This window comes from Cuculus canorus, chromosome 9 (genome assembly GCF_017976375.1).
Source record: "Cuculus canorus isolate bCucCan1 chromosome 9, bCucCan1.pri, whole genome shotgun sequence".
In the NCBI taxonomy this organism is placed as follows: domain Eukaryota; kingdom Metazoa; phylum Chordata; class Aves; order Cuculiformes; family Cuculidae; genus Cuculus; species Cuculus canorus.
The window spans coordinates 3,069,614-3,086,740 of NC_071409.1; the positions used below are offsets into that span (position 1 = coordinate 3,069,614).

At 41.4% G+C, this 17,127-nt stretch overlaps 2 protein-coding genes across 13 annotated transcripts in view; one reads left to right on the forward strand and one right to left on the reverse strand.

The window, feature by feature from the left end:
* The window catches only part of GIGYF2 (GRB10 interacting GYF protein 2), a 77,437-nt gene that overhangs the window by 33,660 nt on the left and 26,650 nt on the right, over positions 1–17,127 (reverse strand). For 11 of the 12 annotated variants that reach the window (XM_054074656.1, XM_054074655.1, XM_054074654.1 and 8 more), the window contains exons 6-7: positions 15,154–15,265; positions 14,560–14,600 (exon numbers count right to left, since the gene is read on the reverse strand). The exons of the other annotated variant lie outside the window; for it this stretch is intronic. In XM_054074656.1, the coding sequence (XP_053930631.1) occupies positions 14,560–14,600; positions 15,154–15,265 (153 nt within the window). The remainder of the gene's footprint in view (positions 1–14,559; positions 14,601–15,153; positions 15,266–17,127) is intronic. 12 annotated transcript variants of the gene reach the window in all.
* On the forward strand, positions 1,722–10,957 carry KCNJ13 (potassium inwardly rectifying channel subfamily J member 13). The gene is made up of 3 exons (XM_009568981.2): positions 1,722–1,868; positions 8,047–8,527; positions 9,422–10,957. Exons 2-3 carry the CDS (start codon positions 8,050–8,052, stop codon positions 10,042–10,044), a joined length of 1,101 nt encoding a protein of 366 aa, XP_009567276.2. The 5' UTR covers positions 1,722–1,868; positions 8,047–8,049; the 3' UTR covers positions 10,045–10,957.

The following is a 17,127-nucleotide window of genomic DNA, read 5'->3' on the forward strand; positions in this document are numbered from 1 at the left end:
GATGTTTTTCAAGGACTACCTTTTCCTTAGGACATGATTTAACATGCAAGGGACACTACAGGAATCTTGACACAGTAAACTGACTCACTTGTAACCAAAGCCAGGGACAGGGATCAGAAGTTCTAGCGTCACGTTTTCTCTCTCTATAAAATCTCAATCTCAACAACAGGTCTCAGACACGCTACTCCGATATTACTCCACAGTTTTTGCTAAAGTGGTGACCATTATCCACCGCCATAAGTACAAGTGAACCAGTAAATTCAAAGGAACTAACAGTTTAATTCTGTAAGACACACCTGGAAATCACGTACTATAGCTATTTCACCTGCTATCAGGTTAGGTTTTCAAGCCATTCAGTTGAATCAGATTAGAAAACCTGTGACCGGATGCTCTCGACAATACAAAATATGGTTTGTAAAAGAATAGTGATTGTAAAAAAAACCTTATGAACAGAAGGGGCGGCTATAGTGGAAGTTCAGCTTTGCGCAGGATAGAGGGAAGGGTAAGGACAAGTCACACTGTTCTACAGGCTTGCAGAGTGGTGGGAGTCCCCTTGGACTACACTTTTTGCCCTGGTTCTGAAGGTCACACTGTGCCCATCACCATTTTCAGTGCTGTGCCTGAACATGTATTAAAATCTTCCATACTAATGAAGCAAAGAATTAATGTTTTGCAATTTAGGGTTGGGGGGAAGGCTAAAGAAAAAAAAAAAAAAAGGAGGATTTTGTTTCCTAAGCAGGAAAGTCTACATTAATAATTTTCCCAGCAGGCCCTCAGCAGTTTTACTGCAAACAACTATAGCCTTTGTTTCTCAGATCCTCTTATGTCTGATATTCGATCAAAGCCCTCACATCAGCAGCTCACCGAGGGGAAAAAAGCGTAAAATATGACCGTATTACAAATCTGTACTCGAGAGTTTGGTTTAGTGGCGCAGCACGCTGACGACTCGTTCAGCTAAAACACCTTCCCTAAGTAACTCTTCTCATTTGATAAGTGAGAGAGAGAAAACATGAAGTGAAAACAGTACCCTTTATTGCGTGGAATCAGCAACCCACCTAATCTGCATTGTTTCGTTCCTAGGCTTTAGCAAATTCCTGTGATTAATTCCAGCCTTTTCACAAAGGAGCAATGTGGAGATGGAAGAGAAGCAGCCAGACCTACATCTTCTGACCAGCATTAAGCTGCCATTCAGCAACACCCTCCGGAGAGCACATGCTGTACCATGAGCTGCAGCCCACTCTTCTGGTAACATCAACGCCCAGGAGCTCAGGAGAAAAGGAAGAGGTGGCACCAGACAAGCACCAGCGAGACCCAAGAGTTTCCCTGTTCACCTAAACAAGCAATAGTTGACACTGGATATAGGGAAAGATTTCAGCAGAAAAACAGGAACTTTTTCCATTCAGCTCTTCCAGGGGAATTTTGGCGCCTTCAACTTTCACATAAAATTATAAGGGTATACAAATCTAAAATATTATCGTGATGAAGGAGGCAAGTGGAAGGCACCCCTTCTCCAAGTAAGTGTTTGAGGATTTCTCCTCAGCTGCTAAGGGTTTGTGTTGGGTAAAGAAACCCTCCTAACAAACCAGCATTCTTTTCCACATGATCAGAGCTAACCGGCCCCCCTGCAGGCAAAATGACCAATCAAATCAGCTTCAGATGAAAACCAGCCCCCCCCCCAGCACTATAAACGCAGGAATGAGACATACAAACCCATTTTTTCCCTTTTTTTTTAAAAAAAAAAAAAAAACAAACCAGATCTCTACCAACCACTTGTGGGAAGTTTCTTGCCAGTGCTGGGACCAATACACAAGACCAGCCCAGTCCTATTCCTGGAGCCCTTCTCCTGCATACAAACCCTGCAAAGACCGGTAAGTACACAAAACCATCTTAATTTTATTCTTTTTTTCTTATTATAACATTAGAAATCGTTCTATCATTCTGTAATCGAAGAAATCACACTTGTTTTCAGGACACAGAGTTTTATTTCTAAAGCTTGCTAAATTAAGTATCACCTTAAATAAAATGGTTTCTGATTTCCCCCCAAAAAACAAATGCTCTCTCAGATGACCACAGCGCTAAGAGCACACAAAGCAAAACTAAGGTCATCATGCAATTTTTCAGAGAGCTTTCACGATAAACAGCACCGAGAAGACTTGCAAGGCTCTGCAAACAGGGAGCGCTTGCAAGTCTATAGCCAAGGCAGCTGGGTGTTAACTGGCCAAGTACTACAAAAAAGTCATCCTTATCCTCTTGCCGAGTTCATTTTAACTTCAGCTCCATCACAGACTAAAGAAAGGAGCTTCACCTCCTCAAAGCCTGCTTTTATCATTTCCAACTATAGCTCGTGTCCTCAATCATCTCCAACCAATGCATTCTGGCCATGCTTAGAGCACGTCGTGAGCAAGCACCGCTGCTTAGGAAACCATGCACAGGTACCGAGTATCGGCTACCACATCCTAGAAAACTCCGTCATTCCAGACAAGCCGTTAGGAAGTTTGCATCACGCTGGGCAGGACTGCCTTCAAAAACAGCAAATTCCACCAAAAAGTGGACAGCAGCAGACTTCCACTACAGCCTTAAATCAAATATCCTCCCTCCCAATGCTAAATTCACCCTTCTATTAACAATAGTTAACTTTGCATCCCAGGTTTTCTGTAAGGATTTAATATGTACAAGCATATTTTAAGGCTTAAACAAGACTCAAGCAAAGTCTTAGCAAAATTTTTCTGCTTCTCCAAGGGTGGATGGAATATCTGGTTCACTCAGATGTTAATTAATAATCAATAATTAGAGTTCATATGGATACTCAGAGTATTTTGAGCATGCTGTTCTATCTGAAAATACCTTATGCATAAAATGGGGCATTACAAATGTCCTGAAAAATCAAGTACATAAGCAGCCCTGCTTTCTGTACTATAAAAAAGACACATCCTCCCATTTTACCAAAGTGGAGGGGTGGGGGTGGTTTGAAAAGTACGACTGGAGCTCAACAAATCAACGTTCTCATTTTCACAAGACCTGTTCATACATGTATCAACTCCTGACAACTGTTACCGGAATTCTGCAGATTGCTCGGAAAACAGTTTTGTCAAACTACTCCCATTCATCTCAATGAAGCATTAGCTGCAAGATCTTTCTAAAGGACAAACATGTTTGAAATTTTAACCATCCTACTAACAGCTGCAGCATAATCTTTCAACCAAAGCAGTTATTCCAACTGAATTACTTCCTACATTTTTATGATTGTCCTCTGATGCAAGTTATATGATCCAGTCACGTCCATCGACACTGAAAACCATCTTCATACATTAATGGCAGACCAAGGATTGCCATTCAATCTAAAAAAGAATGATACTGAGATTTTAACAGCATGAAAGTACCTTTTAAAAAAACCCTATAAACTCAGTTTGTTCTTGTTGCAAAGCACAGAGGCAGCAACACACCTGAGCGATCACAGATTAGAGTACAGCGATGATATTTAAACCTGAAACTAGTACAAGATTATGCGGACAGGTCAGGTACAGAGGGAATGCTTGTGCTCCCAGAAGAGCATGCTAGCACCACCTGGGCTCTAATAAATCTCCAAATTATGCAAGAGCCATAAGCAGTTTTTGCAGTTTCTCCGAGCAAACAGCAGGTCCTCTTACCTACTTTTGCTGTCACAGCGAAGCAGCATGCTAGAAACTGCCTCAAATCCATTCCAAGGTCAATTAGAGCAGATTTTGTTAAGGGTAGGAACTGGGCAGGTAGGGCAGCACTGCAGACATCTCCCCTGCACACAGCTCCCCATAAAGGCATTCAGGCTTCGGGAAGGGTTGTGGGTGCATTGTGGATGTACTGAGCTGAAAACTGGCTGAATGCATCAGCTTCAAACGTCCTCAGCTGAGAAGGCAAACAAAACCAGACACTGCTGCAAATGAGTCACAGAACCATAGAATAGTTCAGGTAAGGGACTTTAAAGATCATCCAGTTCCAACGCCCCTGCCATGGGCAGAGACACCTCCCACTGGATCAGGCTGCCCAAGGCCCATCCAACCTGGCCTTGAACACCTCCAGGGATGGGGCAGCCACAGCTTCCCTGGGCAACCTGGGCCAGGGACTCACCACTCTCATGGTGAAGAAATCCCTCCCTATGCCTAATCTAAATCTGCTCCTCTCCAGTTTACAGCCATTGGCCTGAGTCCTATCACTACAAGTCGCCCTTCAATCAGTCTTGGCAGCTGAGCTTCTGCTGTCAGGAGAAAGGCTAAGCAAAAGGGAAAAAGAGGAAAGCAACATGGCAGCATGGAGCAGCACTGTAACAAAGAGCTGTTACAACACCAGGAAGACGTCCATCAAAAAGGCAAAGTGTGGGAGACTGGTGTGCTGGAGTATGAATTTGAGAAACGCAAGCTATAAGGCAAGGTTTTATTACACATAATTCATTAGCTACCCAGGTCAGTTCAGAACCTGCGCGACTGCTAGGAAAAGGCAAACCACGACTTGCATTGAAAAAGGCAGTACACACCCTATCAGAGGAGTGAAGCAAGAACAAGGGACAATGATGGTAAAGAGGTTTAAAAAGGCTGACACTCACACTGAAGCTAGTGATAACCATTTAATTGTCAATTGACTGGAAACAGGAAGGATTAGACACACTGAATGCATGATAAAAGACTGGTCAACATGCCAAGAAAGGGTTAGAAAAGCCGCTTGAGACAGTTTCTGTCTTTCCAGTCAAGGGCTATCAGCTGGAAGATGAAGGGAGAAGGAACACCCCACACGTCAGGAACCAGAAAAAGCAAAACCAGACGAACAGCATAACACGAGGGTTAAGAGATGACAAACCTAGATTAGAAACACTGTACTTATTTAGAAATAGTGACAAACATTCTCCAACAAACAATGCAGAATTTTTCAAGTCAAGGCCAAATGTCTTTCCTAAAACAGATGCTGTCTGAAACTGTGACTAACATGGGGACACCAAAGACCACACTGGGCAGGGGATTGGATGAGACGGTCCAAATGGTGCTTTACAACTTCATTACTTGATCGCTAAAAAGGAAGATATTTATATGTTTTAGTACAGTGGGTAAAAGGAAAGGAGTAGACAGATGACAATAATTCTTTTAAAATTCAAGGTCACATCTACTCATAAATTGACTCTCCTTTTGAGAGTTCAGGGGCCTGATCCTCAAGCCCGAGTAAACTGTTTCTCACACAGCAGTTATTTGATTTCTTATTCTAATAAAATGCATTGCTCTGAGAGCATGTTTGCAGTTTCCTACTCTTTCCCCTCCCCCCCAAGAAGATGAGATTTATGGCTCTTTAGGCCATCAGTAGCCTTGCAAAAACAGAGTTTTGAGACTAAAGCTCATACACTTCCGATGCCATCAGTGCCACTGGATTAGATGCTCGATATTTTACACAGGCCTAGACAAGAAAAATCAGAGGCCTGTATTATCAAATGAGACCAGAGCAATAACCCAATTAACCTCAGCAGGCAAGTTCCCCTGCTGGGACTCTCAAGAAGTAGAGACCTGGGACTGTTGTGAAATGCTCTGCTGGGGGCAAACAGAGGTTCTCTTTCTCAAGTACCTTCAAAATCTATCAGTAATGGATCCTGCCCCACAGAAAAAAATTCCAATCAACCCGATGGTGAACACTGACTACATTTTTCTCAGTTTTAAGTCAACATTAAAAGCTAGAAAGCTCCTTAATCAACAATATTGAGCCCCTGCAACGCTGATCGCATTTTGCTCCAAGTAAAGTCTGCAGCACTCAAGCATATTACCTTACCATCGATGTGTGGAAGATCTGAAGCGTAGCCAAGAAAATTGACCCCATTAAGAAAAAAAAAAAAGCATGCTGAACATACATAACACTGTAGAAAAGGCTTCTGTCACCAGTCAGTCCCTATCAGATTCATTCTCACAGAATGTGTTTGTTTTGCAAACCCAAATTACTGCGAGGCTGAGGCAGACGCTGTCCCTCAAAGGACCGTGAGAATTAACACAAAAAATACTATGTGGCTGGGTTGGGCTTCTTCGAGAATGCATGAGGTCTACACCAGCAGCATTCTGCTCTGGATGTGTTCTCCTCTCCTCAAACACAGGAGTGCTTGTGAGTACTGCCTGTTCAAAGATAAAACCAAGCCATTGCCCACGGCTCATTGGGAGCATAGTCCCCACCATCCTTTCCAGAAATGCCCCTTTTCCAGCTTCAAGGCATCCAGAAGGGCTCTTCTAAATCTCAGCACAAGGACTCTGCTGTATAGACAAGACACGAATCATCTGGTTGCTGAAACATTTACAGTTGTATTCAAGTTACTGTAAATTCTATAGCAGTGCAGCAAGACTGAAAACTTGTCATTTAGAGAACCATACAGTAGACTAAAGAGGGACTCGGACGAAGGGGGTCTGCTATAAACTGAATGGACCATGATCAGAACTGCCCCAAGAAAAGTAGCCTGGTACTACTGGCCAGGAGAATCTGAGAGGCTACGGTATTCTTCGGCACTGGGAGTGGTTTTGAAATATTCCTTGTACAAGATGTGAATTGGAAAATGAGAGGAAAACACACGAAATTCCACTCAGGCCATCATTCACTCTACTTCCTTTGACTACAGCACAGATAGGAGAAATGGCTGGATGGTTCCGAGGCCCTGGAGAAAGAAAGAAAACTGAAAATCTAGCTAAGCATTCACTGTGATGTCAACTCTGATACTTCAGTATGCATTAAGCAAAAAAAAAATGTTTTATAATTACTATAATTTGGTATCCATATCAAGTAAACAGTCACGAAAGAGCTGGTTTACAGGATCAAAGATCACAGGGAAGATGTTTACCTTTCATTAATTCATTCTGAAGTTCAGGCTCCTTAGATCTAATGTGTGTCAAGATAAAACTATGACAGCATTCTTGGGGGTAGGGAGGTAGGGGGAATCCAATTCCTCTGGCCTGTTCGTACACTTGTATTATAACTGACAACAGCAGAATTCAGAGAAAGGTCAAAACTGATGAAAAACAAAATATCCTAAATACCCCCTACAGAATTATGACTTGCAGAATCTACCTGCATCTTTAAAATACTGTTATACACAAACTCCTATTCATTTTAATTTATCCTAGGTGAACTTTAAAAATTCAGTATTGATAAAGTTTATGGATTTGTGTAGCCAGCACCCCTGACAGGCTTGGCAAGTTTTGAGGTTTAAAAGTAAATAAAGGAGCCTAACATGCCAAATACCTCAAGTATCCATTTTGCTTCACACATTTGCAATTCCATCTTTGCCCCGTAATTCTCATACACTTGCTGTCCTACTTTCTTATTTTGTCACTAATGAAAAATACACTATTTAGGCTAAACTTCACACTATATGACAGTGTATTTTCAGTATTGGTCTCCTTCCCTCTTTTTACCTGATCCTTAAACAAACGGCTTCGTACTACCAGAAGCAGCTCTACCTGAAAAGTGTAATTCTACTTAACTGGACATGGGGGGTGCAGACAGCAGCCATTTCCTAAGCTAGGAAAGTCTCAAAGGGCTACTAGGTGAGCTACAGCATTCCTCTGAAATGCATAAATACGTTGGAGAAATAACACAAACATTATTCCCACAGTGCTATCATTAATAGTATTCATAACAGTATCGGTAAGCTATTATACTTGGCTAAAAAGAAATTAAACACTGATATAATCAGACAAAACCCTATTTCTTCACAGCTACAGAATGCCTAATCCCATCCCACACCCCCCTAAAGAAGTGAAGGCCCAAATGTAAATTTAGGAAGGTAAAATATGAAGTTATATTCAATCAATTAAGCAGGGAAAATCTGAGAAGCAGTCAGATTTTTAAACTTAATCTTTTTTAGCAAAGTATTACCACAAACAGTGGTAAATTCCTCTCCAGGCTCCTGACTTAATCTTCTCTGGATTGCAATGTATAAGCCCTCCTTTGTTGGCTGCAGCATTTCAACCCCTGCTGATGTGTCAAAACCTGTGAGCGTTAAGCAAAATACAAATATGCTGCACTGTATCAGATGTTTTCTCTTCTTCTCTTTTCCAGAAGATGAGAACAGATACCATAGAGAGCAATAACACCAAATCCAGTGCTCCCCTCCTGACCCAAAGATATCTGAGAATGGTCACTAAGGATGGACACAGCACATTCCAGATGGATGGGGCCCAAGGAAAAGGTCTGGCGTACCTCCGAGATGCATGGGGAATACTAATGGACATGCGCTGGAGATGGATGATGCTTGTCTTCTCTGCTTCTTTTGTCATTCACTGGCTAGTCTTTGCAGTGCTGTGGTATTTGCTGGCCGAGATGAATGGGGACCTGGAGCTGGACCACGATGCTCCACCTGACAACCACACTATATGTGTCAAGTACATCACCAGTTTCACAGCTGCTTTCTCCTTCTCACTTGAGACACAACTCACAATCGGTTACGGCACTATGTTCCCAAGCGGGGACTGTCCCAGTGCTATTGCCCTGCTCGCAATACAGATGGTGCTGGGGCTCATGCTGGAAGCCTTCATCACAGGTAACCCTTCACATTTAATCTTTAGATAGAACACGGGTAACAATTAGATTTAAGAAATGGAGCTAGAAATAAACAGTGATCACATAGTGATATCTGAAAGAGCAATTAATTCAGTTCACAGAATCACAATCACTAGTTGCTACTAGGATGATGAGATTTCAGCTACATAGGAGTAAAAGGTAAACAAATACCTTTCATTAATAAAAGACAAATTAGGAGACACCAAGATTTGAACTTGAGGTCCACTATTCATTGGACGACGCTTGGGGCAGCTCCCCGCTTAACACTCATATTTCTTATACAATTATCTCTCCAAGTTTTTTTCCATGGAATTACAGTATTTGAAGTCAATTTGTTTTGTTTAACAGTTTTAAGATTTAATTCTGTCTAGCTGAAGTATTTTTGTGAATCTTCAACTCGGTGTTTAAATATTTCTCAATACCCAACTTAATGAAAAGTTTTACATTGTTGCAGCTATTTTGAGCTATTTTAATGTATTTAAATAATTTTCAGGTTGGAAGTATTTCAATAGACTTGAAGAATACACAAGCTAGTTTACTGTGCATTAAGAAAGAGCTTCTTGAGAGGCAGAACACCAAGGTCAGGTACTATTCCCAATTATACTAAGTCAGGGCAAGCTGACGGCTCTTCTCCCGACAGCTGTAGTTCACCTTCAAATACTAGTAAGTGAACATAGTTTAGAAAAAGCAGCATTTAAAAAAAAGTATACTTAATAAACAAAAAACAGGTTGGTGTGATGTCAGCCTAGCAGTTTTCAAACGTGCAGACCAAGCCTAGAAAGATGACAGCCACCAAGCTTGCTGTCTCACAGCACTCTGAGGCTGCAGGAACCAGCCTACGCACATATTCAGTTTGGTCTTTTCCCCGATGCAGGTGCTTTTGTGGCAAAGATTGCCCGGCCAAAGAACCGAGCATTCTCCATCCGCTTCACCCACTCTGCCATAGTGACACACATCGAGGGGAAGCCATACCTTATGTTCCAGGTGGCCAACACACGCTCCAGCCCACTGACCAGCGTCCAGGTTTCTGCTATACTTTACCAAGAACAGGAGAATGGGCAGCTGCACCAAACCAGTGTTGACTTCCATCTGGATAGTGTTACTTCGGACGAGTGTCCTTTTTTCACCTTTCCACTGACCTACTACCATTCCATCACTCCACCCAGCCCTCTGGCTGCTTTCCTCCAAAGAGAAGCTGCTCACCATTTTGAGCTGGTTGTTTTTCTGTCAGCTGTGCAGGAGGGCACAGGAGAAATGTGTCAACGGAGAACATCCTACCTCCCCTCAGAGATCATGCTGTACCACCGCTTCGCTTCCGTGCTGGCCCGCAATGCCAAAGGTGAATATCAGATCAAGATGGAGAATTTTGACAAGACTATTCCTGAGCTCCCAGCTGCGGCTGACTCAAAGAGTCCGAAAAGGACTGCCAAGGAGATCCGCATCAACGGGCAGCACACCGACAGCTTCCAGCTCTCCGAGACTGGCCTCATGGAATAGAAGACTTTGAACTCTGGGCTTTTTTAATTATTATTACATTAAACTTTCAGGTTCCATTTACAACCTTCTTTCCCTGACTGCCCTGCCACCTTCTAGTGATCTTTCTCTTGTACTACCATCGTTTTGATTATACAGAGAGTAAAGAGAACTGGTGTGCCCACGTAAGATGGATTAACCACCCAGGATAAAGTCAGGTACAAGAATCGCTGGACTAATTCTTGGAAATTAAAAGAGCTACCTGCTGAATTCACCAGACTATGATTAAAGCCACACTGACCCTGACAGGAGAGACTTTCAAAACTCCCAAAGCTGACCAAAATCATAATTAACCATCTTGTGATAAAACGTACAAAAATACAAAGGAAAAATATCAGTCAAAAATCAATACAGGGTCATTCAGTGAATATATTACTTGTGGGATCAGCAACTCTGTTCATCCAGGATCCTGATTTTGCTGTATTCTTAACTCTTTGGGGATACAGAGTTATGCCAGTTTTCAGATTACTGAATTCACTCTTAAAGTACTGCCAATCTCCTGTGGCAGTGAAAAGCGTCCTTGCTGTGCTTATTAAACAAAATTGTAAATACTAACTGTAGTTCTTCCTTCTGCCAAATAAGAGGAGAACATCTATGAAAACACTATCAAAAAATCTTGATGTACATAACAAATGCTGCAGAGGAAATCTTTTCATATTTGGAAACACCAAATAAATTATTTAGTAGTGGAAAGCAGACTATTCTAAATGAATTACTGGACTTTTTTTACAGGACCACACATTCCACCTGTTCTCCCCTTTGCGTTGCTGGTCTCAAGTAGGATGCACTATATACACAACTAGAACCACATCCACTTGCATTTTATGCTTTTTAATATTAATATCTGCCTGTAGACACAGCACAAGAATATTTACTGAGACACTTGAATCAATTTTAAAATAAAAAATTAAAACAAACTATACATCAGACTTCTGTATTTAAGTGCCTCAAACCCACTACAATTAAGACATTGTTCTGAAGCTCTTAAATAATGTAGGAAGCTAACGGATAAAGAGAATGATGGATAATTATTTCCAAGCTCTCAACAAAAGCAGAGCCTATGTGTCCACCCTTGCCAAGAGCCAAGTATCAAAATAAAGTAAAAGTCACCTTTTAAAAGGTGAAAGGCTTTTCCCAGAAGCCAAGATGGCATAAATGCTCCTTTTCCTTGACAGCAGCATAGCACACAACCAAACACGCTTCCTGTTAACTTCAGTGGCATGGCCAGCAGCAAGAAAAGTGGTCTGAAGCCATCTGATGAGACAGCCTTTAACTGAATTCTTCTCAAGCCCCCAAACTCCATTAATTGACATGGTTCACAACCAGGAACACATTAGCAAAAAGCTGCTTTGTTTTAGGGTCTGGAGAAAGGGGAAGTAGGGGAACCAGACAGAACATCCATGTCTTCATTGCAAGTCAGCTCTCGTTCCAGAACTGTTCTAGTCTCTCGCTACGTTCCAGACATAAGACAGATTTGGTTTAATTTAAAATATTCTCAAAACCTCTTTTTTTTAATTTTATGTAAAAGCATTCATGAATATCATGGAACTGGCAAAGGAACACACGAGCAAGTTCCATTGTCCTCATCCCTGCTTTTCCCAGCTGTTGACCCATATACAATGTAGAGACCCCTTTTCCACCCTCATATCAGCATTGATAACCTCTAAGTTTCTCTTGCAAGCATCATTTCCATGCTCCCTCCTGGTACAACACATTGAGAAACATCTCAAAAATTAAGAACCAGCACAAGAGTAGCCGAACAGATTCCTGTGTTAAGTCTGAAATAACCATTTGGGGGGAAAAAAGCAGCAGTGAGGTATTGTTTTTCCCATCTATCAAATACTCCAGTCTCAGGCAAACCAACCATTCTAAAATCCACTTATGTTCCCAACAGGACAGTTCTATAACCTCATCATTTAGAGCCAAACCTATAAAAAACTATTTCTAATCTCAATTAACATCTAATCAAAGTGTGGGCTGCTTCCTTCAGTTTTAAATGACTTGATACATGAAAGTTGTCCTGTTTTTCTAAATCATTTTCTGTTTGAAGACTTGGTTCAAAAGGAGGCACAGGAGTAAAAAAGAAAAAATGCTTAGTATACCCTAAATGTGATCTGCAAACATTACGTTTGGAATACAGAGTTGCAGACTACCACAGAAGCTGTGTAGTCGTTGCAGAACAAGAGGCAGACAGAATACTCCTACTGCTTTTACAGTTCCAGAGAACTGATGAACCACGGATGCTTCATGAAGTACTGGGAATACACTGTGCCCCAAATCAGAATACAAGCCTAGAAAAATTGCTGCTAAGTCCAATAAAAAAAAAATTACACTCTGTGCTTCGACTACCATTGCAAGAGCAAGTTGATGATGAACCTCCTCTGGATGTACTTCTCACTAGCAAGGCAGGGAAGAACCCAAGCCAGGTAGAGTAGGGGAGTGTGATCCGCAGAAGTTCAATATCCTATTCCTATTCACTTGAACTATAGTCAGGTGGGCTTAACTTAACCAATAAATACACATTAAATGGAACTCAGTCAGGTTCCACAACTGACTTCCTAAATGTCTTGTTAAATCTGCATTATAATTATTCATTACCAGTGTGTAATTGCTGGTAACTAATCAAATCCCCTCAGCTACTAAGCTGGTATTAGTCAAGAAGCTGCACAGAAAATTAAGCTGCTTTTGTGCAGTTCTAAGAGACAGCCAGGATCAAGAAAACAACTTGCTCATTTTCTTTGCTAATGGCCTCAGCCTTCCAGAAGTAGTTTGGGTCCTGAATGAAGTCTGCCTGAACCGTGACAACTCACAAGGGAAGCCTGCAAATACTTTGGGCATCTTCAATTTGCATACTGAAACTAGGAAGAGATATTGCTTATGTTGAGACTCAGTCAAATGTGAACTTGCAAACTGCTGTGAGCACTGGAAAAGCAATTATTTATTTTTACTAACAGCACATTGATCATATTTGAGAAATAATTCCTTGTTGAAGGTCTATTAGTTCTTTAATCTCAATTTTTCATTGAGGGCTTCTTGCATTCTCATCCACTATGAATGCCCAGAAGAGTTCAATATTCGATCTCTTATTAATTCCGTAGTGTGATCACCCAGGGTGAAGACTATGAAAAAACTGGCAATTCAGTGAATTACGTAATTACGTAAGTTCAACCTGCAAATGTCTTGGAGAATCAGAGAATCATTTAGGTTGGAAAAGACCTTTAAGATTTGAGTCCAACCATAGACCTTACACCACTAAGCCCACCAGTAAACCACGTTCCTAAGCACTCCCATCTACACATCTTTTAAACCCCTCCAGAGATGGTGACTCCACCATTTCCCTGGGCAGACTCTGCCAGTGCCCAAGAACCCTTTCAGTAATGAAATTTTTCCCAATATACATTCTAAACCTCCCCTGGTGCAACTTTAGACTGTTCCTTTTCCTATCACTTGATACTGGGAAAAAGCAACCAGCATCCACTTCTTTTTCCTGACCTCAGCTTTACCAATATGTTTGCTAAGGGGGATATTTAGCCAAGACTCCTTCAGCAAAGATCAAAAGATCCTCTGGGCCAAGGCAAGATTCATTGTCAGCAAGGCCTGACTAGTACCAAAATTCTCACTAAGCACAGCTGTGGTACCTGTATGTGGGAACACGGCACAGAGACAGAGCAAGCTTGTACCTGAGAGCAACCAATACAATTCCAGAAAACAGAACTCGTTACACTTGCTATGTCAGTCGATAGAGATCTTCAATGTTCTTACCACTCCCAGAATTCAGAGTGGGTATGTTTTGTCTCCAAGATGACAACCCACTTCAAGTTCAGAAGAACATTCAGACAGATATACTGGGTCCACATTAAGGATCCAGTATTCCACCTGAAAGAGGCCAGTGTGAAGCATTTAAGAAACAGAATAGGACAGGAATGGCAGAAAGCGGGACCAGATGATAACCTGAACAAACAGAAGATTTGTATGATGACTTGAACTAAATTTGACAGATGGCGATTCCATCAGCATGGGAACCTCAAAACATGGTTCTTGGGATCTACTCCACACTACCAAGCATTCTCTAAATTAACGGTTCACATGGTCCAGAAGTGCTACCTACCAAAAGAGCCCAAGCCAGGAATGTTTAAAAGCTGCGCTGAAAAGGCATATTGCCACAGCACACCTTTTAATCAGTACAGCCTCCTTTCACAGAGATACAGGAAGTTAGTTCCAGATGTAGACATCATATCTTAATTGATTAAACAGATCCTACTTATTGCATTTTTCCTCTCTAATATATTCACATGTCCAATAGTGAAAACAAAACAAAATAAAGAACAAGACTGAGAACACACTGAGGTCACCCCGCACAGTACCATGAATCTTTTACCAACAATATACCTGGAGTAATAAGAAAGGTTTATGAACCTTCCCCAAAATACACCCTGCTCCTCCCTCCCATTTACTGCCCGTACAGTAACAAAACCATACCTGGATCTTTTCGCCCCGGTTTTTCAAAGCGTCTGTCTCCCCTGGAAAGGCAGAATAAAAGTTTCAAATAAGGTTTTGGAACTACTCCACTTATTCTAGGTATGGCTTTTTTTTTTTTTTTTTTTTTAACTTGGTGGGGGGTTTTTTAATAAAATCAGAGTTTGATGGACAGCGTCTTTAAAGGTCCAAGTGATAACTGTCATTTCAGGGAACACTGACACACACATAGCCTTTGGCTTGGTATGTTTTGAAATGTGACCCTACATACTATCGACAATGTTGAGACTAAAACTGAAGTGAATCCTTTAACAACCCATGTTTTCACCCATGATTTCCACTGCAACTGTCATAATTTATGTTCTTTTAAGTGCTTCCTTCTTCCCAGAAACTCGGCAGAAAATTTCTTGGCAAAACTGTTCTTTTACTGGATCCTTAGTTTCTAGAAACGTTGTGTTGACTCCAACTCAGAAATTCAAACACTCCATTCAGATGTGCCTAATCCCCTTTCCTAAAGTGTTTTTATGAAGTCAAAAAGGCACAAATGGAAGCTGAGCAGATGTATGCAAAAAACTTTAAGGGCTAGAGTTCTGTTACCTTTCCTCCCAACTCTGTGATCTGTGCATTTCCCTGCCCCCTCCTCGCCCAAATCCACCCTCCACTTCATCAAAACTTCTTTGGTAGAAACCGCTTTCTCCTCGGCCTCTGCCTGAAAAGACAAAAAACACAAGTGTTTGTGTAAATAATAACAGAAGTTTAAAGAGCCAGGTAGGTATCCCTTTTCTGGTTCCCTGTGAACTAATCTTGCAGTCTTAAGCCCCAGTGAAATTATCTGGGTCAAAGGGAAAAAGGAACAAAGTCTGAAGAAAGTCTTACATAAAAATTCATATCAAGAAGCACAAGATCAGACAGAACAGAAAAACAATTCTGAAATAAATACTAAGCAGAAAAACACAGAAAACTTACTTACCCAACAGAAGTTACCGAACAAGGATGCATTGCTCACACAACATCCACATAGTACATGTTTACTTTACACTCAAAGATCAGATCACTTTTAACAGCAGAATCCAGTATGACGGTACCGCACTGCAATGTACTCGATTACTGCTGTCAAGGTCAGAAAAGGAGAAGGAAGCTTCACCACTATTCAGCTCAAGTGGCTCCCAGCAGAAATCTTCCCCGGGAGGTGAGGGCGACAGGAAAGAAGGATCACAGGATAGGTATGGGCAGGACAGCATGAAGAACCTGGGTAGCTACCTAATAAAAATGATCCTCCTCACTTTTTCAAGAAAAGATTCTCTGTAGCCAGCTACCAAGTATCAAGCCTCAAGCCAAAAAAGTCACAGATTTATCTCAAGCAAAGCATCTTGAAGAACATCTTCAGTGTTTGGGTAGGCATGGGTTGCTTGTTAAAAGAATACAACAGAGAAACAACACCCACACATCCCCAGGCCTCCAAGATGGCTTCCAGCACTGGCTAGATTAATGGCTTGGGTGAAGTTTCCAGATCCACTAAAGATAAACAGTACTTCACAAAGTACTACAGCAGAAGAAATAGGAGGTTTTTATCTTTATCTTGAAACTTATCATTACAAAGATCTCATGGGAACAAGACAAACAAGTGAAACACATCGATCATCTGACTGTCAGGATAACTGCTTTCCTACATACACACACAGTCTCTATAGTCAAGTCCAAGAACCTAAAAAGCACTTGATAAAGGGAATCCTTGGCTGTCAAACCATCACAAGCCTCAATCCTTTTATATTTCTCTCTTCCTGGCTTCAAGAATATGAACACCTCAGAGGCTGATGTGCAAAACAGGCCAGGGACCCAGAGGAATAAGACAGAATGACCAAATGAAACACGAAATAAACACCTTGAGCATGGACTCCAGTCTCTGTAGTCTTCTGAGTAAAGTGATGATAATGAGACTATGTCAAAAATCTAAAGACTCCTGGATGCATCAAGGAACTATACTGTATTTCAGCATCTTATGAGAAGAGGCTCTAAAAAAATGTAAATAATTAAGGGATTTCTACCAGTTTCTATACTATTTTATACCAAATCTCTTTCAAAAAAAGAAAAAGTTACTTTCCAGACAGAGAAAAAGAAAAGTGATCCCTAGTTAATCCCATCAATTCGCTCAAATACACACTGATTTTGTGTCAGGCAGTACAAGCTGCAGGGTGTATACAAGGACACCACAAAGTTCATGCCAGTACAATTTCTCCTGCTTCAGAAACAGAACTTAAACATCACTTTGGACAAAAGTATCCTGTTCCTAGCACCAAAGCAGTTCAGTTTTAGACCTCCTCATCAGAGATGCTGAGTTTTGGGTATGTTCAAGTTCCGAGGGAGACTGGACAAACTCATGAAAGATAAATACTCAAAATTACTAAGCACAGAGACCACACCTGGCTCAGGAAAAGCACTGAGCTGTGAACGCGTGGAAGCTGAGGATACATGTGATGCTCCTGCACCTCAGTATTTTTGACAGTCGTTATTCCCTTGCCAGGGTGTCTTCTTTTGGCTGTTGAGTTAAAGGAGCCCTTGCCCAATTCAGCA

What these genes read in the sequence shown, in the direction of transcription:
- KCNJ13 (XM_009568981.2), top strand. Translation starts at nt 8,050, where the DNA reads ATGAGAACAGATACCATAGAGAGCAATAACACCAAATCCAGTGCTCCC. An exon ending in GCTGGAAGCCTTCATCACAG is followed by an intron (nt 8,528 to 9,421) that starts GTAACCCTTCAC and finishes TCCCCGATGCAG; the next exon opens with GTGCTTTTGTGGCAAAGATT.